This window comes from Hemibagrus wyckioides, linkage group LG03, assembly GCF_019097595.1.
Source record: "Hemibagrus wyckioides isolate EC202008001 linkage group LG03, SWU_Hwy_1.0, whole genome shotgun sequence".
In the NCBI taxonomy this organism is placed as follows: domain Eukaryota; kingdom Metazoa; phylum Chordata; class Actinopteri; order Siluriformes; family Bagridae; genus Hemibagrus; species Hemibagrus wyckioides.
In genome coordinates this window covers 8,649,044-8,674,145 of record NC_080712.1, presented here as the reverse complement: position 1 = coordinate 8,674,145, position 25,102 = coordinate 8,649,044, and the positions used below count along the sequence as shown (strand labels likewise).

The 25,102-nt window shown below is 39.5% G+C and overlaps 1 protein-coding gene across 3 annotated transcripts in view; it reads right to left on the bottom strand.

Annotated features, from left to right (window-relative positions):
• Positions 1-25,102, bottom strand: part of tbck (TBC1 domain containing kinase) — an 86,212-nt gene that overhangs the window by 14,862 nt on the left and 46,248 nt on the right. For all 3 annotated transcript variants that reach the window (XM_058385614.1, XM_058385613.1, XM_058385615.1), the window contains exon 23: positions 3,940-4,115. In XM_058385614.1, the coding sequence (XP_058241597.1) occupies positions 3,940-4,115 (176 nt within the window). The remainder of the gene's footprint in view (positions 1-3,939; positions 4,116-25,102) is intronic.

Genomic DNA, 25,102 nt, shown 5'->3' with positions numbered 1-25,102 from the left:
CACATCATACAGTGCCTCAGAGACACATAGGGACAATGGTTCAGGATGTCATGATGATCTGTTTCTTCTTACTGGTCTGGTAACATTGCCAACCGGTTTGATTTCAATGGCATTATTTTTCAGAATGGGGGAAAAAATGCTTTTTATTGTGTGAAATATTTAAAAAAAGCTAGCTAGAGCTAGCATACCTGATGACATCCCAATCAATCCATGTTGTTGTTGTTGTTGTTCTTTCGGTTGCTCCATGTTCAGGGTCACTACAACGGATCGTCTGGTCTGCATATTTGATATGGCACAGGTTCTACACCGGATGCCCTTCCTGACGCAACCCTCTCGGGCTTGGGAGTTAATCTACCAGTGCCCGAGTTAAAATATAAATAAAAATTTATTTGACTTTATTGATTTCACATCTCATTTTATTAAGGAGTGTATGGCATTAGGGGAGAGTTTGGTCAAAAGCTTCTTAAAACATTGGAGTAACATAAAATTTAGCCAACAAATTTAAAAAACGAAGAAGGAGAGGAAGACGAACATGAAGAGAGTTATCAAGCCTGTAATTGCAAGAACACTTCAGAAATAAAATTTTATTTCATCTAAGATGTATTCAATTTGGAAAATTAAACAGAACATTCTGGACAAAGAAAATAACTAAATCTTTATCGTTCTATCTGGTTTTAGCTACTGGTTTTAGCTACCAGAAATTGCTGAATGTTTTCGCTAATACAGTCTAGATTAAAATGGCTAATAACTGAATGAACAATGACTGAAAATATGACTAAAACTACCAAAATACTGAAACTAATCCTACATCCAAATTAGGTGTTAAGATTAAGGTGCCTAAGAACTTCATTATTTAAGTTTTAAACTATTGGTTTCAGTGATCAAATAATGAGTAAATTTTTTTTTTTTGTTTGTATCTCTACAAAGACAAAAATTCCAGGTGGACAGGAAAGAAAACTCTAGTTTATTTATTTTGTTAATAATAAACTGAACCCAAATGTTCCCAAATGTATTCATTAATGCAGACTCAGATGTCTCAGACATGCAGGGTTTTAAAAAAAAAACGTAGTTTTCTTGGCTTTAGAATAAATACATTGGCAGTTTTATAGGCTGAAGATGATTCAGTGTTTGGCAGGGTGTATGAACCATTTCCAAACATTAGCAAAGAAGAGCAAAGAAGAAAAAAAGCCCTAGGAGCAAAGGCCGAAATTACAAAACATCTCAATTTAACATCAGTTACGGTGAACTGTCAGTCTAGATAAGCAGTGCTGCTCTAATGTCTGGTCAAAATTGCTTGTCTTGATAGATGTGTTGTGTTGTGTTATACAGTGTGAAGTATGTTACGAGATCTGATAGCATGAGCAGAAATCTCCTGCATTTGATTGTGTTCTGAGAAACAGAAGCGAACACGCCGCCCATGATGCCACGTTTATCTGCAGAATGGTGGAAAATTAGGACAAACGCTTCAGCACGCACTAGACGAGCAGACGAGAGCGTTTTCGAAGTGTAGAGTGAGCTCTGGGCAGCTGCCAGTGAAAGCAAAAATGAAAGCTTTCTCTGACTTTGGAACATCAAATGAAGGTCTGTAGTAAGTGTGGAAAATTGGAGACGCATTATCTCAACCCGATAGAGCAATCCTACAAAAATGGAATTTCAAGCAAAACAACAAAACAAAGTTTTCTAAAAGGTCTGCAAAACTATCTGGATGACTTTGAGATGCAACATAGCATGAAATACAGAACCAAGCCCTTTAAAATATAGCTTAAGGTTGAATTTAGGTAAATACAGACAGGTTTAGGGACAGGACTGTTGAAGATTTGAGGGAGATCCTGAAAACAGGTTTGGCTGAGAAACTTAGAGACATGGACTAGAGTTTAGACAGAACCTGAATGTTTACATAAGACAGACTGAGGACATGTTGGTATGAGCTTTGGTAGAATTTAGGTAGATGCTGGCTATAGAATGATTAGCATATAGACAGACGGTCTGGCTCGTGTCTGTGTGGTGGGGGTGAAGGTTGGTTAGGCGTCAAGAGCTTGACATGTTTATGACAGAAGCCTGAGGCCCCGGTGTGCGTGTTAACAACCCCTGAACCCTGCTTCCACCTAGAAACGACTGCTCGTCTAGCACCATAAATAAGACACACACCATCAGATTCATGGTGACAGTCCAACCTGGTGAAGGTTCACAGCAGCCTCTGCTAAAAAGCACAGAAAATGATCACCAGAACCGCTTACAGAGATGAACTTGTTTCAGTCCGCAATCACTGCAGGTCTGAACTGAAAACTGAACCCACAATTTGGCTTCCATCTCTTTGATTTGTCCAACACCATCTACAAAGGAATTTAGTGTGAAATACAGCTCATTTTGATTGAGTTGATCGCCATGAAGTTCTCAGAAGTCACACCTCATTAACATGTACACGTGGCATTAGATTTCATTAGCAACAACTGGATGGTGTTTCCCATGGGTCAGATTTGGCCAGCAATTTACTTAGAAGGATGGAATCCAAATCCAGCTTAGACATTCTTCATCAAAACGCACTTCGTTAAACATTAATCTTCTAACTTTGTCATGTTATTTTTAAGCTTAGAGCAGTAACAGTAGCCTAAAGTACACATCGTCTCTTTCCCATGTAAAGCCATATAAGCACAAAGAGCTCGGAGCGACAGACGGATCATGAAGAGTGCTTTTAAAACTTCACGCTAGAATAAAAATAGAAACCGAGGGTATGTTAGGGGACTTCAGGATGAGCGCTTTGAATCTGACCCATTTGTCATGACAGAATTCTGACCTTACTAAAAACCCTGTTCTGCTATGTTTGTACAGTGTGTCAAAATTAATGTACACAAAGTCTGCTAGGTTCCTTCCTTGTTTTCAGGCAATTACTGTTTGCTAAACGTCGCCCACACACACAGCTCCTCTCATTCCCATCCTCTTTATTCTGAAATCTCCACTCCCAAGTCATGTTCCAACTGCTTCCCAGGTTCACCGTGTTCCAACTGTTTCCCAAGCCACCATTATAATCCCCTGCCACAGCGCAAACCCACAGTTTCAGAAATCTGCTATGTATAATAGAACATCTGGCAGAGGATTAATTCTTATCTGTGCGTGTGGTCAGAATTGTTTTAATGGCAAAACTCGTGATTCAATTTTCCTGTTTTTTCCAACATTTCAAGCATCATGGATTTAATTAGATTTTTGATATTTAACTCCTGTTAACAGTATTGGACACCGAAAACAAGAAACTTAATATGAGTTTAAATCCAACACATTAAGGTTGGTAAGCTAATAGGTTCAGTAAGCTTTTATTAAGCTTCTTAATTACATTCGCAATAAATTCAGGAATAATAAATACCTTAATAGGACTCACTCTCCCCCACAACTATTTTTTTACCTTTCTTTTGACTCTGTATTTTGCATTATGTTCTAACCATGTCTAATTTAATATAAAAAAAAACATCTCCTCCAACAAAGCCCACATATAAAGCCACAAGTCAGTCATCAAATTTTAAAAGGCGGTAATACATATTGTACCGTCTGTGGTTAGGAACCTGAAAGTGAAAAAGAATTTATTTCTAACTGAATGTGTGGTGTGCACGATCCCAGCGGAGATTCAATTACCAACCTCCTGCAGATCTAGACGAAATGAGACTTACTGCACTCCAGTTGACATTCTTGGGAAAAAATTTCGTTTAGTATTGAGGTTTAATTTGTGTCCAGAACTTGATGGTATTGATGGTGCATAATGGGCTCAATATTCTCTGAGCAAAAAACGGCATAAAAGTCCAAACCAGGGGCTGAGCTAGTGTTACACAACCATCAGAAGTCTAATTTAAAAGCCATTTCTCCAAATAAATGAATGACGCCATGGTACTCAAATGAGTCAATACTCCCACCACTTACCCCAACCCCATTTTATAAGGAAACCACACTCACCAGGTCTGTATTTGACAGGTCTTGATACTCTGATGAATAGAAGGCTGTAGTCTTCCCAAAACCATTGCCATCACTGGCGGGTTTAGGCGGCTGGGCATGCTGCCGGTATGTGGCGCTCTTGGGAGTCCAGCAGAACAGATTGATAGATTCCCGGACACAGCGTTCAATATCAATCTCTATAAAGGACAAAAAAACCACAGAAACTCATTCAGTTGGAGGAAAACTGAAATGAAAATTTCTTTGCAGTGTGGTATAGCTGTGGACTACTAGAAAAAGGTATTGTATAGCAGTGGGCATGCTGGAACTTGACCACTATTGAATATCACTGAGCTGGTATTAATATTTATAGGTTTCATTGCACTATTGCACTTTCAAAGAAAACCAATACAGTGGAACCTCAGCATACGAATTTAATTTGTTCTGGAGGCAAGCTCTTAAGGTGGAAATTTGAATTGCGATACGAATTTTCCCATCAGAAATAATGTAAATGCAGATAATCCATTCCAGCCACCCAAAATATTACCAATATTACCAATTTCCAAGGGTCAAGGGTCCTCACAGGAAGTCGTGCCACCAAGCCTGGGCTAAAAATAGAATAGACCACCAACGCTACCAATCTGTCAACAAAAAAATTAGCAAAAAATCATGTAGCTTTTGAACAAATGCTGAAGGCAACGTTGGTATTGTGTGTTGACTCTTTCAAAACAGCTTTCGCTGACTGAAAAAAAATCCGTAAAATTCGTAAACTCGATTCGATTGGGTTTCCGCTGACGCAAACAAATTTTTAACGGCTCCCAGACGTATGTGCAACTTCGCTTTGATTCGTTCGTATCCCGAAAACGCTTCGGATGCTGATTTCAATTCTTAAGGTGAAACTTCGTAAGGAAGGGCATTCGTATGCTGAGGTTCCACTGTATATGAATATAGGTATATGCTAGACACTATTAAGAGTTGGAAACAAAATTTCAATGTGTTTGTATGATACTGTAATGTGTAAAGACAATAAAGATGCTACTGATGGTACCACCAAGCTTCTCTCACCCTTCACCAAGACACTTAAAGCTTCCTAAGCTTAATCTGCTCCACCTAATTATAAGTCACTATGGATTAAAACGAGTGCTAAAAAAATGTTAAATAAGCATTTTCCCATAAAGTCTTTATCACTTAAATATTTGAAAAGCAATACCAGTCGTTCTTATGTAGCACTACAAAATCTATATCATAGGTGTACTAAATCTTATTGGAAATACAGACAAAACTAGATAAAATCTCTACTGTGCAGAACGAATATTTTCAGTAAGCCAAGCATCTGAAGAAGAAAAAAAATAAAAGCTAACCTGAGTGTAAGAAGTCTAGTCCTTGTTACTCTTCTCCAAATTGCACTAGACAAGTGTTACTTGTCCTGGAGTTCTACTGCCTTGTGTATTTTTGGTGTTTTTCCTACTCTCATCTCCCCAGATTCAGCTTATCAGCTAATTAACCGGCTTGAACTAGGTTAAATTGGGCTAGTCAGAAGAGAGAACAATCCTCAAATCCTCAGGGCCAGGATTGAGAAAGAATGCTCTAGACCATCTGGCAATGCTACATGTGGTTGGAAAGCTGAAGAGACAGACTGCCTCTGGCTAATCTGATGAAAACAAAATCTATTAAAATGGTACAAACTTAAAAGCTTAAATCACAAATAAAGCCAACTTTAGAACATTCTATGCCAGTTTTTTTTTCCAATTAAGGCTGTTTGACCATTGGAAAAAAGTCATTCAAATTCTCAATTCCAGCAGTCCAAAATCTGTTCTTGAATGGTCCGTTGGCAAAAATGCAGCAATCAACACACACACTCACACACACTTGCACACTCTTACAGTGGAAGATTACTGAGGATAGGATGAGATTAGTTGCTTCCTCCAGACGTAACACGGCCTCACTCAAGTCACGCACCTTAAACCATGGCTTAGAATATGAGAATTCGCTGGATTAGTGGTGGATATAAACAAAATAGGAATCTGCAATCCTTTTTATTCTCTCTGATTCTCTATTCACTTTCTCCTCAGTAAGTGACAGTGATGTCTAATGAGTTGCTTCAGTGTGACTGGGCTGCTATTCAAATTAAACCCAACGCGAACGTTTCTGCACATTACAGAGAGAAAATGAACAGGACGGATTCAGCTACTGGGTCATGACGTGTGATTACTCTTCTCAGCAAGAGAGGGGGAGAAAATCTGACAGGAACAGGAAGGAACGTGAGGAAGAATGTAGACGTGACTCAAAACGCTGCAAGACAGGGACAAGATAGAGAGTCTACGAGGCGGAGACGTAAAAGTGTCAAGGGGGGGACAGGCGGAGACTGAAGACCTCGTTCAGGCTCCCCTGACTCATGAATGTTGCATGCAATCACTCTCTGCCCTTTGAGAAATCTCTGCCAATGAGACTCGGACATATGCCATCCAATTAGCCTACAAGTCTGTAAAGCTTTATTTTTAAAAATGAGCCTGTTAACTGGTATCAGTTTGAGAAATGATCATGAGCACCATGCTGACAAGCTGCAAATGCAACAGAATTTGTTTTCCAACGATCAGCTAAGTTGCTCCAATACCATCTACTGTACCAAGACAATCGTGGATTGGTGTCTCAAAGGAATCATAACAATGTGCAAAGTGCTTTTCCCATCATGCACTATTTCAGACTCAAAGCAGTTATTGAGAGGACTCAGAAATTATGGAGACAAATTCTAGGGTAAAAGTCAAGCTTTGATCGAGCTAAACTATAAAGACGTTCTAAAACCAGAGCAGAGAAATATGTGATCATTATAGACCATTTCCTCCCAGCAAAGTGGAGCATCAAACTTGATCAAGCATCAACTGGTCATAATCAACTGGCTTTGTTCTGCCATTAGAGAGCCCAGTAGAAAGATTAAGGGGGGAAAAAAAAAGACTTCCCGAAAGCAAACACTCCTCCATCATGTCCCGGTGGTGTACTAATAGCACTCTGTAGTAGCACTCCACTCCGTCTCTGGCTAATGGAGCGTGAAGGCAAGCGGCACTGCATCAAACGCGCAAGCGGAACACGCTCCTGCTCCAAGCACAAGGACAACCATTAAAGCTGAAGGTGCCTGGCAGCCGAAAGAAACGATTCGAGGGTGACCTGAAATTTAGGGCTTTTTGAGGAAGAAGAAAAAAACAAAAACAAACTAAAAATACATAGCGACAGCAATGAAAAACGTCTCACACAACTGACAGTGTGATTCGAAAAATTAATTGTTGTGGGGAAGAAACTGGGAAAAACAGAAAACGTCAGACTGTGACAGCGATTAGAAAAGTTTCCACGCAGTTCTGAGTGATACTGTCAAAAGTTACCTGAAAGAGAATATACATTCAGCATGGAAAAGATTCACAGAGGTGAGCGCTATATTATGAGCGAGTTATGACCATTTTTACTCATACCAGACATTACACAGTCCAGTTTCTCACAAAATATTCTAGCAGAAGTCCTTTAAAGACAAGAAGTCTCAGTACTGGAGCCACATAGACAAGCATATGATTACATGTTTCTTGTATTGTGGCATAAAATTCATATTTTGGTGGTTAAAAGGAGTTTTGTATTCAGCAGATAGATAGATAGATAGATAGATAGATAGATAGATAGATAGATAGATAGATAGATAGATAGATAGACAGATAGACAGATGATCAGAATTGACAGTTAGACAATGCAGTGCTGTTGAATTCTTGAATCTGATTCGTCAGATACAGACACACCTCACGTAAACAGATTAAAATTATAATTCTAATTGTTGAAATGGGGAAATTTTCTGTGAGGAGATTGTTTACTTATGGATTTTTTTTACTTTTACTGTCATTTTGGAAGAGTCAGAGGTAAAGCTGCAAGATTTCCAACACAGGACAATATTTCCACTTTGCTAGTTCCTGTTTAACAAGACAGACATTTTTAGACTTCCAAAAAAATTAAAAGACAGAAAAACATCTGCTATAATGTAAGTGATAACAGGAACTAACATTTTTCATTTGCATTTGCTGGGGTGTAAGAGGAATAAAACATTTCAGGACGTTCTCTTAGAAGTTACTAGAAATATTATGCATCCATATTAAAAGCAGTTAGAAGTGAGACTTCTTAGAGTTAAGGTGATTTAATGGGAACAGTAGAGAAGCAGGAGTCAGTGAGGTTGGATTGCATCGGATTGCTGTTGTTGGAACGTGAAGAAATTGTACAAGAATCCCAGCTGCACTTGAAAGAGCAATTATTTGTGTCTGTGCTAACAGTTAGGATAAATAAAGAAAGCTTATTCTTGGGAACGCTCCTGTGTGCTTGCCTCGTTCCAACCACCTAATCTGCAAACTGGAACCGGGTTTAAAGTGTAAACCTGACTCAGGGTTAAATATAGAATCGCTAAGCTAAATCTCCCAGCATCAATCCCGGCAAAGCAGAGCGAAATCTACACTGTGCGGTGCTGTGTTTGAAATCAGGCCACCCTGTATAAGATGCCACTGCGATAAAGGGCCTGCTGAGTCAGTCTGCACTTCCCCGCCGCCGGTCTCAGCCCGCTGTCCGGTTCACTCTGAGAATCATTCCTCACAGATGACTCGGATTTTCAGGATCAAGGATGGGAGAATTCCCTACTTAAGGTCAGACTGTAACAGGCTTATCAATGGGGATTAACTTGAGAGGTTTCCATTCGAAAGTTCACACCATATAAAAAAAAGAAGAGAAATGAGAGAGTTAAGATGAAGCTCCTGAGAGATGAAGTTAAAACTTCATGAACTTTTAGAATTCTCACTGAGAAGTCACTGACATCTTATTTTAGGGGAACAGAAAAAGAACATCAGGATTAGTCCAGAAACATGCTGCAGCTTTGTAGATACTTTCCCGTGTGTGTGTGTGTGTTGAATGGTGAATGTTTAAAATTCGTACCACTAATTAAGCAGGGACTTTTCTGTGAAACATTTTTGAACTCGGAGTGAACACACAGTCATATATGTTCACCATAACTGCAATAACACGCATCCCAATTCCTTAAAAAAAGAGAAAAAAACAATACACAAAGGAATTATAGTCATATTCCAATTTTCTCATAACTGTACTTTTCCAAACTGGAAATGATGACACATCAGGCATAACATTATGATCACTGAGGTGAAGGGATTAACACTGATTATCTCCTCATCATGGCACCTGTTAGTGGGTGGGATATATTAGGCAGCAAGTGAACATTTTGTCCTCAAAGTTGATGTGTTAGAAGCAGGAAAAATGGACAAGCGTAAGGATTTGATCGAGTTTGACGAAGGGCCAAATTGTGATGGCTAGACCACTGGATCAGATCATCTCCAAAACTGCAGCTCTTGTGGGGTGTTCCCGGTCTGCAGTGGTCAGTATCTATCAAAAGTGGTCCAAGGAAGGAACAGTGGTGAACCGGTGACAGGGTCATGGGCGGCCAAGGCTCACTGATGCACATGGGGAGAGAAGGCTGGCCCGTGTGATCTGATCCAACAGACGAGCTACTGTTGCTCAAATTACTGAAGAAGTTAATGCTGGTTCTGAGAGAAAGGTCTCAGAATACACAGTGCAGGATGGATCAGGGCTGTGTTGGCAGCAAAAGGGGGACCAACACAATATTAGGCAGGTGGTCATAATATTATGACTGATCGGTGTATTTTACTGAATATAAAAATACTATACTTTTTCTAGGAATAATACTAAAACAATGGTTTTTGTGCAGAGAACACGCAGATTATAAGGAAGATCAAAATTTGCAGAGCATTTATGTGGGTGGTGTAAAATGAGTGTGAGAGAGAAGGACTGTGGGAGATTTCAATTAAAATTCAATTGATTTGTGGAACACTTATAACGATAGACTTTGACACAAAGCAGTTTTACAGAAACCCAGATGGCGTGTAGCAATTACATAATTACAACAACTACAGCACAGCTCCTGGAAAAAAAAAAGTTTAATAAGGGAATAAGCTCTATCTATCTATCTATCTATCTATCTATCTATCTATCTATCTATCTATCTATCTATCTATCTATCTATCTATCTATCTATCTATCTATCTATCTATCTATCTATCTATCTATCTATCTATCTATCTATCTATCTATCACCATATAATAACAAATTCCCAGCAATGATTCCTCTTCAGTGTTGTTACAGATGTTGTTCAGTGATCATATGATACCCTAAGTCCAGTGGTTAGGGCCTCCAGTGGTTAGCTACAGAACCCAAGGGCCCGATGACATGCCAGATCAAAACTCGAGGACTGTATAAACCAAGCCCTGTTATTTATGATGTGGTAGCTCAGTGATTAAGGTGTTGGACTACTGATCAGAGGACTGTGAGCTTGGATCCCAGGACCATCAAGCTGCCACTGCTGGGCCCCTGAGCAAGGCCCTTAACCATCAGCTGCTCAGTTGTTTAAATGAGATAGTTGTAAGAAACTCTGGATAAGGGTATCTGCCATAAATGTAAACATTTTTGTCCTTTCCTGAGGCACCCTTACTGTTTTATCTGGGCTTTGAGTTAATCCTATAGTGTCTGGGTTCGTTTCCTGCCCAGGTATCAAACCCGGATGGCAGCAGTGAGAGATTTCATGATCTTTAACCTTATAAAACCTGACGAAATTGATGGAAAATTATATATATACATCATTTAAATACAGGTGCTTGATAAACATTTACACATATGAGTCTGTAGAATATATGATACATCGGTATATTTTAGAACAAAACCAAAGACTGCTCATTGTATTTGGAAGACTTGAAACATTTCTTCTAATTTGCTTTCCCCCCCCCCAAACAAGAACCTTTTTTTTTATTTCACCTTATGGAAGGCAAAAACAGTTTCTGTCCTTTTGCAGGTAAAGATAGACTTTGTATTTCGTACAGTAGACATGTGAGAAATGGATAAATCTCCCACGGAGCTGAAAAAGATTTTTCAAAAATAGTATTGATAATGTGGTTGGTTAAAAGGTCTTAGAAACTTGTGTAGCAAATATGATACAATTGGCATTGTAGGGCTAATAATATTATGAAATTAATATTCAATAATATTTTACATTTTTAAATACTACAGTCAGAATACACTGTATATACAGAAATTATACAATATTTTAGAATATTTTAAGACAAAAATTGGCTTCCATTTAAACAGAAAATTGTTAGTATGCCTGTATAACTTGCTTATTTAACACTCCTCACTCACGATCTGAATATTTGTTTGTTGTTTAGGTCAGCGTTACAGAAATTCTCAAGAAAAATGTATCCTCAAGCGATAATTGCAGCACATTTCACCAAGATCCAACAGCTATAAGATCACAAGAATGCACACATGCACTGAAGAACAGTGTGTATCAAAAGACATGAATGTCTGCTCTGAGTAAACGACTAGTTGTCAGGGCTTGTTACAATTGTACAAATTTTACATAAAATCATGTTGCATGCCAGCAGCCTGACTTTCTCAGCCTGACTGTTCACTGGTGCAAATCCCTCACGTCGGAGCTCCAGCTGTGCTACCTTCTACTAAATCTTGCGTGTGACAGAGAAGTACCTCCTGTCAAGACCTTAAATAGAAACGATGCAGACAGTCAAACAAAATAGTTTCGGCTTTACACGGTACACAAGCAGACAAATCCGACTTCCCCTATAAAAGCGGTAGTTGGGGTGTAATTAGTATTGGCAAGCGCTGAGCATTTGCCTGGAGCTGATGAGATTTCTCTGGCAGTGTCAGATGAACACGGTGCCACCTGGCAGTGTGTGGACATTATTCTGTGGTAGTGTGTGATTGTGTAAAACCTCTCGTTTCTACATGTTCGGGGTTAAAAGGGTCTTACATGAAAAGAATATAAATATACAGATGTCTCATTAGAACAAAACTCACACACCTACACACAATGTATATGTATAGAGAGAAAGAGAGAGAGAGAGAGAGAGAGAGAGAGAGAGAGAGAGAAAGAGAGAGAGAGAGAAAGAGTAAAAGAGAAGAGACAAAATGGATGGATGGATGGATGGATGGATGGATGGATAGATAGATAGATAGATAGATAGATAGATAGATAGATAGATAGATAGATAGATAGATAGATAGATATGACTCAGTAGTCTAGCCATCACAACTTGGCCCTTCTCAGTCACTCATATTCTGCCCATTTTTCCTGCATCTAACACATCAACTTCAAGAATTGACTAAAGAAGAAGAAGAAGAAGAAGAAGATCACCAGCACCGCCAGGGCAAGGCCCTTAACCCTCTCTGCTCCAGGGCTGCTGTATCATGGATGACCCTGTGCTCTGACTTCCCAACTTCCAAAGTTGGGATATGTGAAGAAAGAATTTCACTGTGCCCTAATGTATGCAGCGCCCCTGGAGCAGGGTGGGTTGGGGACCTTGCTCCTATCCCCCCTGAACCCCGATCGTCCAGTCAATGACCTAGTGCCTTAACCACTTGAGCTACCACCACCCCAGTACTCCCCAGAGATGAGTAGCACCAGAGAAACCAGGACTTCTGAATATGATCACATCTAAGTTTAGACATGTTTCCCTTTTACACATTTGGCAGATGATCTTATCCAGAGCAACTTATGTTTTATCTCATTTTATACAACTGAGAGTTAAGGGCCTTGCTCAGGGGCCCAGCAGTGGCAGCTTGGTGGTGCTGGGATTCGAAGTCACAACCTTCCGATCAGAAGTCCAACACCTTAATCACTAAGTTAGAGTAAGATTTCATCCTGAGCTCTAATGTTATCACAAACTCCAGGAGATTTTGTTAAAATGTATATGTATTATGTATGATGCAGGGGGTCATGGGGTTTATACTGCTTTAAAGTGAGAAATGAAGACATTTTGTAACATATTTTCAAATAGTTTCCTCCATGGTAACCAGTTTCAGATTGCTTTGTTTTCTTGAAAGCAGCTGGCAAAAGAAAAGAAGTGTCTTTTAGCACTATTTCAGATGTGTAAATGATCACTCATTGACTCACTGCTTGCTTATTAGCAGCTTTATAACAACTGACATTTATGGATTGTCATGATGAGTTTTAAAAAAAAAAAGGTTACTGTAAAGACAGATGTGCGGTTAAAGGAAAATAATCGTTGTCAGGGTGATGTCTTTAATATCTCTAATAACACGGCAATTTGCCCAAATTTACAGCAAATTTATTAAAGAATGCACGTTTTTAACCGTTTAAAATGATGTCTCATGTTGTTTCTTATAGTTTCTGATGTTAGTGAGAGATATGCTCACTAAGATATGCCATGAGTCATATGGCAGTAACATTAAAGAGAGAGAGAGAACATTAAAGAGAGAGATAGAGAGAGAGAGAGAGAGAGAGAGAGAGAGAGAGGGCGGGAGGGAAAGAAAGAATGGGGCAGAGAGATGAGCAAGAAAAAGAAAGAGAGAAACAGAGAGAGGAAAAGAGAGAGAGAGAAAAAGAGAGATACATAGAGGGAAAGAAAGAAAGGTGAAAAGGTAGAGAGAATGAAAGAAAGAGAAAAGGGAGGAATAAAGAGAGAGCGAGAGAGAGAGCGAGAGAAAAAGAAAGAAAGAAAGAAAGAAAGAAAGAAAGAAAGAAAGAAAGAAAGAAAGAAAGAGAAAGAATGCAAAAGGGAAAGACAGAAAGGAGGAGGAGAGGGGAAGGAGAGGAAGAAAGAGAAGGGAGAAATATAAGGGAGAAACAGAGGGAGGGAAAGAAAGGAAGACATAGAAAGGGAGAAACAGAGAGAAGGAAATACAGAAAGGGGGGGAGGGGTGAGTAAGGAAGAAAAATAAAGGGAGAAACAGAGAGAGGGAAAGAGAGAGAGAAAAAAGAGAGATACATAGAGGGAAAGAAAGAGAGAAAGGTGAAAAGGGAGAGAGAATGAAAGAAAGAGAAAAGGGAGGAATAAAGAGAGAGAGAGAGAGAGAGAGAGAGAGAGAGAGCGAGAGAGAGAGTGATTGTTTTATTAGCACCTGCTGACCAATCAGGTTTGAGAACAGCACTGCAGCACTAAATAACAGAAATAACTACGAGCAGGTCCTTAATCTGATCTAGATGTTTGAAAGCTATTTTCCACTGAGCTAAGCTGCGAGTGAGATCGGAATGTGATCAGATTATCCACACCACCATCCAGATGTTCCAGAGCTTGGTGCGTGCTGGAATCACAGGCAAGTGTAAAATAAAAAAAAATAAAAAAATAAAAACACCACACACACATCAAGGCATTAGGGTGAAAATCTACAACTACATGATATAATCATTTCCAAAACCAGAGCAGCAAAACACCAGGAACAGAACAAAAACCAACAACATGCCTTTCATGCTTAGAGCGAATGATTTTGTTTCCCCATCCATAGCGAAATGCTCGCTGTAGCATTCACACAGAAGTAGATACAATCGAGTACACAAGGCTGCATCTCCTCAGGACAAAATGGAAAAAAGAAACGAAAGAAAATCAAAGCTAAAACTTATAAACTCCAAAGCAAACAAGTAAGAACTTTTACATTTACTTACTATGAACTCAAACATCCAAGAAAGATTCACAAAAACAAATAAAACAACCCAGGCACTGAAGTAGAAGACTCCTTATAAGACGTCAACAAACATCACCTCATAGAAATCACATTTCTATATGGTATATATGTTTATATGGAGCATCTGCTTAATCCCTGCAAATCAGCATTGTTGCCTCACAGCAAGAAGGTCCTGGGTTCGAATCCCGGGTTCGAACAGGGAGGGGCCTTTCTGTGTGGAGTTTGCAGGTTCTCCCTGTGTACTCCGGTTTCCTCCCACAGTCCAAAATCATGGACATTAGATTGACTGGTAATTCTAAATTGCCCATAGGTGTGAGTGTGAGTGGTTGTCTGTCTATATATGTGGCCCTGTGATGGACTGGTGACCTGTCCAGGGTGTACCCTTGCCTTTCGCCCAATGTGCGCTGGGATAGGCTCCAGCAGACCCCCGTGAACATAATTACGAATAAAGCGGGTATAGACGATGGATGGATGGATGTTTTGCAGCAAAAGAATACACCACATATAAAGACAAAATATAAACACTCCAATAATATAATAACTATTAAAAGAATATTATCCACTATATATCAAATATGATCCACTCGAAGTAAGCAAGCAAGTTTCGTGGTACAAAAGAAGAGCTAAATCTATTTGTTTTAGCTAAATGGACTCAGAGCATGAAGGAAGAGTAGGCGTGTGTACATATGCCGATACATACCCTAGAAGAAGAGAAGTGTGTATTAGTAGATATTTTTTATATTTTATCTATAAATAACTAATGTCGCAAACATTTTTCAGCAGCCAATTTACACCACTGAGGTTAGAGCTACAGTAGAAGCACTAAAAAAAACTCATTACATTAAACTAATTCTAATTTAATTCAGCTTTGTTTTCTGGAAGACTGATTAAAAAAACAAAAAACAAAGGGGACACATGTCTTCTGGAAATGTCTTCTTGTGCCATATGCATCTGATATTCAGCCAAATTTTTGTGAGCATGACGTCTGAGCATCAGTCCAACTCAAAGATGAGGCATCTAAACTAGGAGGTCTTCTGTAGTTTTGAAATAAGAACTGAGGGTAAGGAGACTTTATTATCGCTACACATTCATTACAGCACAGCGGAATTCTTTTCTTCGCGTATCCCAGCTGAGGAAGTTGGGTGCAGAGTGCAGGGGCAGCTACAGTATTATACAGCACCCATGGAGCATGGAGGGTTTTGGCCTTGCTCAATTAACCAACAGCAGAGCTTGGTGGTGATGGAGGGGCTTGAACACCGATCCTCCAATCAGCAACCCAGACCCTTAACCATTTGAACCACCACAGCCCCTATAAGAAGGTTTTGGGATTCAGACATAGAGAAAAACTGTTTTATATTGCAGGTTTTTATATTTATCGCATTTGACAGACGCCCTTATTCAGAGTTACTTTATTTTAATCTCATTTTATACAATTGAGCAATTGAGGGCCTTGCTCAGGGGCCCAGCAGTAGTGGCTTGGGGGACCTGGGATTTGAACTTACAACCATCCAATCAGTTGTCCAATACCTTAACCACTAAGCTACCACCCCCATTTATTTATTTTCATTTTATTTTATTTTTTCTGCGACTGAGCAATCGAGGGTTAAGGGCCTTGCACCAGTTGCAACTTGTTGGCAGTCCAAACCCCTTAACTATAAGTCACTACCACTTGGCCGCAGATTAGTCACACATCCATGTGGTTATTTAGTAAAGATCATTTGTTCATCCAAATAATATATCGTACTATATCTTCAGCTCAAGATATGAACTTATCCATATGATGCTTTTAACAGATTAAAAAAGAGTAACATATTAATACCAGTGCCTTAATATAAAACCTTTGACTTGTCCTGCAGCTGGAGCTACTGTCAGATCTGCTGTGATAAATCCTGAAAATTAACCAGGACTAAAAGAGGACCAAGTGTCCTCACAGTCACAGAACTCCTAAGTGTTTTTATTTGTGTTGTTATATTTATTTGGCTACTGAGGTTAAGGTTAAATTTGGTGCAAGCATTGTAGCATAATTAGGTAGGTCCACACAAACATGGAGAAATGAGAGAGAGAGAGAGAGAGAGAGAAGCTGAGAGAGTGCGAAGCTGAGAGAAAAACAGTGTGGAGTGCACAACCACCGTCCAGGCATATTTTACCTTTATAAGGAGTTCTCTCTCTTGCCATTTTGGCAGGAAAAATAACACAAAAACCTGTTTGCTGGACATTGTGCTGCAACGTGGCGCCGCCCCTCGGACACAACACATCACAACACAACGTGCGAACATCTGCTCAGAGCTTTTAAAACCTGCATGGGCCATGACCGCTGTGTGAAAGGAGCGAGTCTGAGAAGAGTACAGGAAGATGAGCTTAAACACAAAGCGATGGAAACAGTTGCGAAGTGTTTAAAACCTCGTATTCAGGGACTGGGTTTATGCAGCAAATTCAACAGCATTTTCAGCAGTTTTTTCTATCGGAAAGCTATTAATGTAATTAGTATTAATCCCCTACAGGGGATTAATAAAGGTGTGCCTCATGTCATCTCATCTCTTAACACAAATTGGCATTTAAAGGTGAAGCTTTTTAATATTTAGCCCTGGGAGATTCTTTAATCTTTTACTTCTAGACTTTGATTTGTTTCTTTAAGCATAGATAGATAGATAGATAGATAGATAGATAGATAGATAGATAGATAGATAGATAGATAGATAGATAGATAAATAGATAGATAGATAGATAGATAGATAGATAGATAGATAGATAGATAGACAGGCAGACAGACAGACAGGCAGACAGACAGACAGACAGACAGACAGACAGATAGATAGATAGATAGATAGATAGACAGGCAGGCAGATAGACAGGCAGACAGATAGATAGACAGACAGATAGACAGACAGACAGACAGACAGACAGATAGGCAGACAGACAGACAGACAGACAGATAGATAGATAGATAGATAGATAGATAGATAGATAGATAGATAGACAGGCAGACAGACAGACAGACAGACAGACAGACAGACAGACAGACAGGCAGGCAGGCAGACAGACAGACAGACAGTTAGATAGATAGATAGATAGATAGATAGATAGATAGATAGATAGATAGATAGATAGATAGATAGATAGATAGATAGATAGATAGACAGGCAGATAGACAGGCAGACAGATAGATAGATAGATAGATAGATAGATAGATAGATAGATAGATAGATAGATAGATAGATAGATAGATAGATAGACAGACAGGCAGACAGACAGGCAGACAGACAGATAGATAGATAGATAGATAGATAGATAGATAGATAGATAGATAGATAGACAGACAGACAGACAGACAGATATCCATACAGCTTTTCCTTTCATCAGAAGCCAAAAATGAAATGGAATTTGTGCCTGTTCTGTTGTGTTTATGTTCATCACTGAATGTCTTTGTCATGTCCCACTCCATAGTGGTGTTTAATATCAGGGCTTTAACAGTTTGTAGTTTTTGTTATAAGTATTTCTGTTTTTATTTCTGTTTTTATTTAGCCTACTAGGGGCAATATATTCAAAAAGTTTCAAAAAAACAGAAAAAGGTTAATTTTTTCCATACAAATGTTTCTGTCTTCAAAATAAATGCTGATATCAAACCCATTCCTATTCTCTGAGATGCCCCAAGTTGTTCATAATCATCTCAAATTTGAAGGCGTTATCTACCTCTGTGTGAGGTTAGCTGAACTCATCACTCATCAATTCCCTGCATGTCCCTGCTGCTGAAATACACGGCCGTAGCATGATGATACCACTACCATGCTTTACTGTAGAGATGATATTAGCCAGCAGATGAGCAGGAGATGAGTATTTTTCTTTTTTTAAAAAAAAGTCACTAGACAAATTACATGGAGTTCAGCGTGTGTGTAGATTGATGGCATGTGTAGCTTGACACAAAAACGTCTGAACTTAAAGGTATAATACAATAAATTGTGAAAAAGGGATCGGAATACTTTCTGAACCTAGTGTTCATCCAATTCCTGAAATTCCTTTTGAAAATTCTATTTAGTATTTATATTCTCATATATAAGATGTAGCGCTCACACAAAACAGCAAAAAAATCTTTTCATTCGTTTCTAATCATCAGCCGCCCATATAATTAGTCTCAAGATTTGAAATGGCCAAGGACGAAGTGTGGATAAAGAATGATTTGAATTGAAGAAATTAAGAACAAATAATCTGCCCTTCAACTCCTGCACTTAAAAATGTTACGCATACTGGAAATATTTAACAGCGTGACAACCAGAGGTGAGAAAGAGAAAATAATACAGCTCTGAATTTTCCACCGAACAGCTTCCATGCTTCGCATTCCCCGAGTTACCAATACAGAAAGACCAGCGGAGACTTAAATAGGAAAGGACTGAAGCCTTTTTTTTTCCTTTTCGCCAACTGACAGATATGTGAGAGCTCTAACGAGAGGGACAACGAGCTGCAATCTCCTATGCTGCCTCGCTGCAATGGAAACGGCCACGTTGATATATTGCTCAATAAATCAGACGCAACAGGAGGATTAAGATGTGTCACTCATCTGCCCTGATTTCAGCTTGCTTTTTCTCCCTCAGGCTTTCTCAGAGACAGTATGAGTTTCCAGCTAAAAGCTTCATTTTTTTTATCCTGCATAGGAGCAACATTACAGTTTTTCACCCCTCTTTCATGTCTCTCCACTAATCCCCCTACATTAGGTTCAATCATCATACGGTTCTTCCCCTCAGCTCCGGCTCTAGCAGCATGCTAACGCTGAGCGCTGACAGCCACCTGTGTGAACAAATGCAGGGTTTTCCTGGCAGGCTAGCTTTCCCAGCGTGCACCGAGGGAGAAGAGCCGAAGTCGGCTTGTCTCTCAGAGTGAGCGGTATCCGGCTTTCCAGCTGAGAGCTGCCTTTTAGGAATTGTGTTCTCAGACGCTGGGGAAGTTTGACAGCAAGCTTTCCGAGCGGTAAAGTGCTGCGTGTTGCTGCATGCAAGCTGGATTTTTAGTGCTGACTGTGCAGTCATGTGTAGCTGACAACAAGTAAATGACCTGCGGATGCTCAACAGCCTAAGAACTGAAGCTCTAAAGAGGTTCTAAAGTTCAGACAATAAAAGCACTAAAAATAAGAGCAACTGTAAAAGTGAAGGGATCCTGACCTTTTAATGCGGTACTAACAAAATACCTCAAAGCTTCACAAAACCAAGGCTGATTTCACCACCAACTAAAGCACTTGCAGTCTGTAACCATAACAATGCCCTTACCACTGCTAGCCAAAAATAGTAGTTTAGTGGTTAAAGCGTTGGACTACTGAATGGAAGGCTGTGAATTCGAATCCCAGGTCCACCAAACTGCCACTGCTGGGCCCTTGAGCAAGGCCCTTAACCCTCAATTGTATAAAAATGAGGTAAATTGTAAGTTACTCTAGATCTGCCAGATGCCATAAATAGAAATAGCCTTTGTCACATATACATTACAGCACAGTGAAATTCTTTCTTCGTGTTTCCCATCCTTGGATGGTTGTGGTTAGAACGCAGGGTCAGCCATGATACAAGCGCCCCTGGAGCAGAGAGGGTTAAGGGCCCCAACAAAGGGCCCAACAGTGGCAACTTGGCGGTGCTGGGGCTTGAACCCCTTCACTTGAGCTACCAGCACCCCTAAATGTAAATTACTTATCTCAGCTAGCTTGCTCTTTAGATTGGATTTAATATTGTCACTAATATAGATTAGTATAACTCTGGAAATGAGAAGGTTCTTTGTCTCTGATGTAGTTTAGGAAGCAGATGTTCTACAGAGCTGAAGTCTGGGCTTTAGACTTAGGGATACTCAGAGATTTGCCTTGAAGCCATTGCTTTTTCTCTGTATGCTTTGGGTCACTGTTCTGAAGTTGTGGGAGTTTGTGTGTCCTCTGGATCATGTTTTCTTCAAGGATCTACTTTAATTCATCCTTCACTTCAACCAATTCTGACCAGTCTCCCCCTCCCTGCCCATGAGAATCACTCGCAGTGCATGATGCGCCCACCACCATGCTTCACCATAAGGATGCTCGTAGCAAATTAATAAACAGGAGTTTTCACCAGCCATTGTGTTCAGACTTCAGGACAAAAAGCTCCATTTTTGACCACTTTTTGCTCATGCCTTCCTCATGCCTGCCGTGTGGCTTTTCACAAAGATTTGACCTTGCTTGTGTGAACTGACTTTATGAAGCCACAGTTGAAATGGGATGTCATACCGCATACCGTTGAATATCAAAACTACACACATTCTAATTTTTAATTACACTGAAACATTGGAATGTAAGCAAAAAAAATATTTTTCATTCAAAATGTCATAAATCTCTGTATATATCCACTCACTGACCTCTCACTCACTGAACTTTTGTCCTCCATGTTTGCATTTCTCTCCTTGCAACCCTTGCTATACAACAGCCATGAGAAAAATTTGAGGGATCATCCACCAAATATGTGTTTTGGTATCAGAACATCTCATGAGTATCAGTACATCTTATAACATCTCATTACTCCTCGCACTGCACCATGCTCCCACCGATCTACTAGCACTCGACTATTCCCACCAGCTCTCAGGGTACAAGGTAGGTGTTACATCAAGACTCTTCTCTGTTCTGGCACCGAGGTAGTGGAGTGAACTTCCCCTATATCTCTGAACATCTGAGACTATGTCCGTCTTCAAACAGTGGATGAAGACCTACCACTTCCTGAAACACTTAAACTAGTTCTTATTTTCCCAGTTTGTTTTATGTATTGTTGTATGTTGTCAATCTACCATCTACCAACACAGTTTTTAGGCTGATGGTATTCAAAGTCTGTGTATTCACTGATAAAGAAGCACTCTTGTACGTCACTCTGGATAAGAGCATCTGCCAAATGCCAGAAATGTAAATGTAAATGCAATAAGTGAATCATAAACCAAATAAGCAAAAATAAACCAAGCACCCCTGGTGGACACCCCTCCAAATGACTGAATTCAGGTGTTGTTTTTCAGGGGTTGGTCTCGGCCCCTTAGTTCCAGTGAAAAGAACCCTTAATACCATAGACATACCAAGACATTTTGGACAATTTCATTGCTCCCAACTTTGTGGGAACAGTTTGGGAGATGACCCCTTCCTGTTCCAACATGACAAAGCAAGGTCCATAAAGACAAGGATGAGTGAGTTTGGTGAGGAGGAACTTGACTGACCTGCACAGAGTCCTGATCTCAATCCGATAGAACACTTTTGGGATGAATTAAAGCGGAGACTGTGAGCCAGACCTTCTCGTCCAACATCAGTGCCTGACTTCACAAATGTGCTTCTAGAGGAATGGTCAAAAATTCCCATAAACACACTCCTAAACCTTGTGGAAAGCCTTCCCAGAAGAATTAAAGCTGTTATAGCTGCAAACTCTATACTACATTCATGTGCTTGTAAAGGCAGATGTCACAAATCTTTTGGCGATATAGTTTATCAACCCTCTTTACTGAAACGCTCCATACTGAACATTCCAAATTAATCAAGACAGCACTGCATTTCAACAATCTCCACCAACTTTTGATGATGGAAGGTACAACAAGGAAATAGTACACAGTATGGTGTTGTTATCAATAAGAGCTCAAGACGATCATAAACTAAACATCACCGGTATAACCAATCCAAATAAGTGTTCAGATTGAAACAGTTATTGTTCCTGGGCTCAGCTAATTTATTATAGTCATCTTTGGTGGTTGGCACAGTAGATAAATAAAAATGAAGGAAAACCATGCTGCGCTGTAAGAACAATAATGTTTCTCAGTGTAGGGAAAATACAGCAGATTGGTAGGTGTAATAAACACATAGCTCCTGCTACAGCACATCCTTACACTACTATTCTTTCTCTGATATAGTCCTAAGCTAAGAAAGCCAACTTCCCCAACTCCAAAAAAAGGAAAAACAGTTGTAACAGCCTAGTACACCCTTGTGACCTCATGTACAGTACAGCCTCTGATATCACTGCACTTTTCAGAAAAGCTGACTCTGAAGGCTCCAATGTGACCAAAAAAAGTAGAACTTTTTAAAAGTGCCCTCTGTCTGTTCATTTGGCAGTCAGGGCGAAAAGATTGATCTAAGTGAGTGGTTTTTGGTCTGTGTGTGTGTGTGTGTATGTGTGTGTGTGTGAGAGAGAATATCATTGTATGAATGTTTTAAGCACTCTTTATGTACAGGACAATAAACCTGAAACTTGGATACGGCTACATGCTCCGGTGCCATATTTACTCACCTTGAATTGAAAAATTGTTTTTTTGTCTGCTGTAACATTACAATTTCCCGTTATTGGAACTAAGAAGCCTGAAGCTGTTTCAGCGCGACAGAAATCGAAAAAGTTCTCTACACTATAACACCCTCGTGACCTCATATACCAGAGGTGGCCTGATATCATGGCACGTTTCTGAACAGCTAAATGTTTCGAACTCCAAAAAAGGTTTTTTTTTTTTTGGAGCCCTCTCTCCATTCACTTGGCAGTTGACGAAAGAAAAGGCAAAAAGTTTCAAAGGTTTAGAAGTTTTTAAAGTTTAAAGGCAAAATAAAGGATTGTCAGGACGAAAATCCTGCTTTTTAAATGAAACATTTCACCAAGCACGTGGTTATTAGTAATTAACCGCTTGAACAGAAAGCTCAGAGCATTTCCTCCCTAACACTATTACTTTATATTACATATTTATCTGGCAGAAGGTTTTTATTTCATTTTTTTTGTACATATATTTGTACATATAAGTGTCTGAATCTGGTGCCATAACAGAGCTGTTAAAGAAGCAATAAACTGAATCAACAGGAATCATTTCAGGAATCACCAGGGCTGTGTGGATAAACAAATAGACGCTTCACACTGAAGGACAGATGATGGGTGGATCTGCCTTTTACACACAAGGGTGCTGAAGTAGATGATAAATTTGTCAATTCTGTTGTCAAACAACAAAAACAGTTTGAGAAAACTATCCATGGTCTGTTAAGAAAGGGAATAAAGCCTAACAAGTTGTTATTGCTGTTGCCGTTCGGCTGCTTCCTGTTCGGAGTCACCACAGCGGATTATTGGGTCCGCACGTTTTGATTTTGGCACAGGTTTTAAACCGGATGCCCTTCTTGACAGAACCCTCCCATTTTATCCAGGCTTGGGACTGGTGTTGAGAGTTAACCCCTCAGTGTGGCTGGTTCAGTTCCCAGCCAAGGAGTTGAACCTGGGCCATGGCGGTGAGAGTGTGGGATCCTAATGCTGGACCACCAGAGACCCAAATAAAGCTTAACGAGTAAAGCTGAATATTTAATGGTATTTTAAATCAACACTGTTTTGGCTTCTTCAGTAAATCTGCAGAACCACATGGGATATGTAAGACAAAAAAGTCAATGTTTTTAGTTCATCTATATGGATAAATACAATGTTTACATTGTTTGAAGAATAGTGTTTTTTAATTGCTATAATACGATTTATTTAGAGTAGTGTACACGCAAGCTCTCACGGGTTTCTTGTCTTCTTAGTGCGTTGTCTGTATGTCTGAGCTTCCTATAGTTTTCTGAACAAATGTAACACACAAATTTCATTGTATAGAGAAGCTTAAAGCACTCTTTACAAACACAATAAACTCGTATGTTGAAACATGGATATGGTTTCATGCTGTGGTGAAATATTTACACCTACACAATACAGCCAAAGGTTTCTAGACACCTGAATATCACACCAACACATATGTGGTCCTTCCCCAAAGTGTTATCACAATGCTGTCTTTGTAGAATGTTTTTTTGTATGCTACAGCATTACACTTTCCCTTCACTAGTGTTTCAGCATGACAGGATGTGAGATACATGAAGACCTGGTTCGAGAAGGTTGGAGTGAAGTGTCCTACACAATGCCTCTAAACCACAAAGACTCTGACTCAACCCTACTGAACACCTTTGGGATGAAGTGTAAAACTGCTGCACTGCACCCCAGACATCAGCACCATCTCACTAATGCTCTTGTGGCTTAATGATCACAAATCCCTATAGCCATAGTCTAACATGTAGTGGAAATCCTTCTGAGAAAAGTGGAGCTGATTATAAGAGCAAAAGGGAGAATAAATCTAGATTGGGATGTTCAACAAGGACATATGGGTGTGATGTCAGGATGTCCACATACTTCTGGTAGTGTATTTGATTCGAGTTTAATTTTCCTTGCTATGAAATATATCAACATTCTTGCTCCACTCCATGGCAATATAACTAATTTAATATTAGTTTTTTCAAAGATAACTTTCTATTACAATGATATTATTATTTCAGGTTTAAAAAGTGACAAGCCTGACCTTTAAAATGAACCGCAGGACAGCTCTCGGTACTCTTTATTCTACCATATGGAGAAAAAAGGCTGTATTCCACTGACTTCAAATGTCAATGAGTGTTTTCAATAATTATTAAGCAAGAAACAAAAGCACACGGAAGCAGCTATTACAAGATCATCATCAGTGTAAGGTTTGACTGCTTCCAATACGAGGGTGTGTTTTAGTCCCCCTTATTATTTAGAGCCATAAACACTCATCACCCTCTTTCCCAGTTTAAAAAGAGAGAGACCTCAAACAGACTGTCATGTTAATGGGAAAGTGTAAAATTCACTGACACAATAATCATCACCACAGAGCCCGAGCTCACAGGTCAACCAG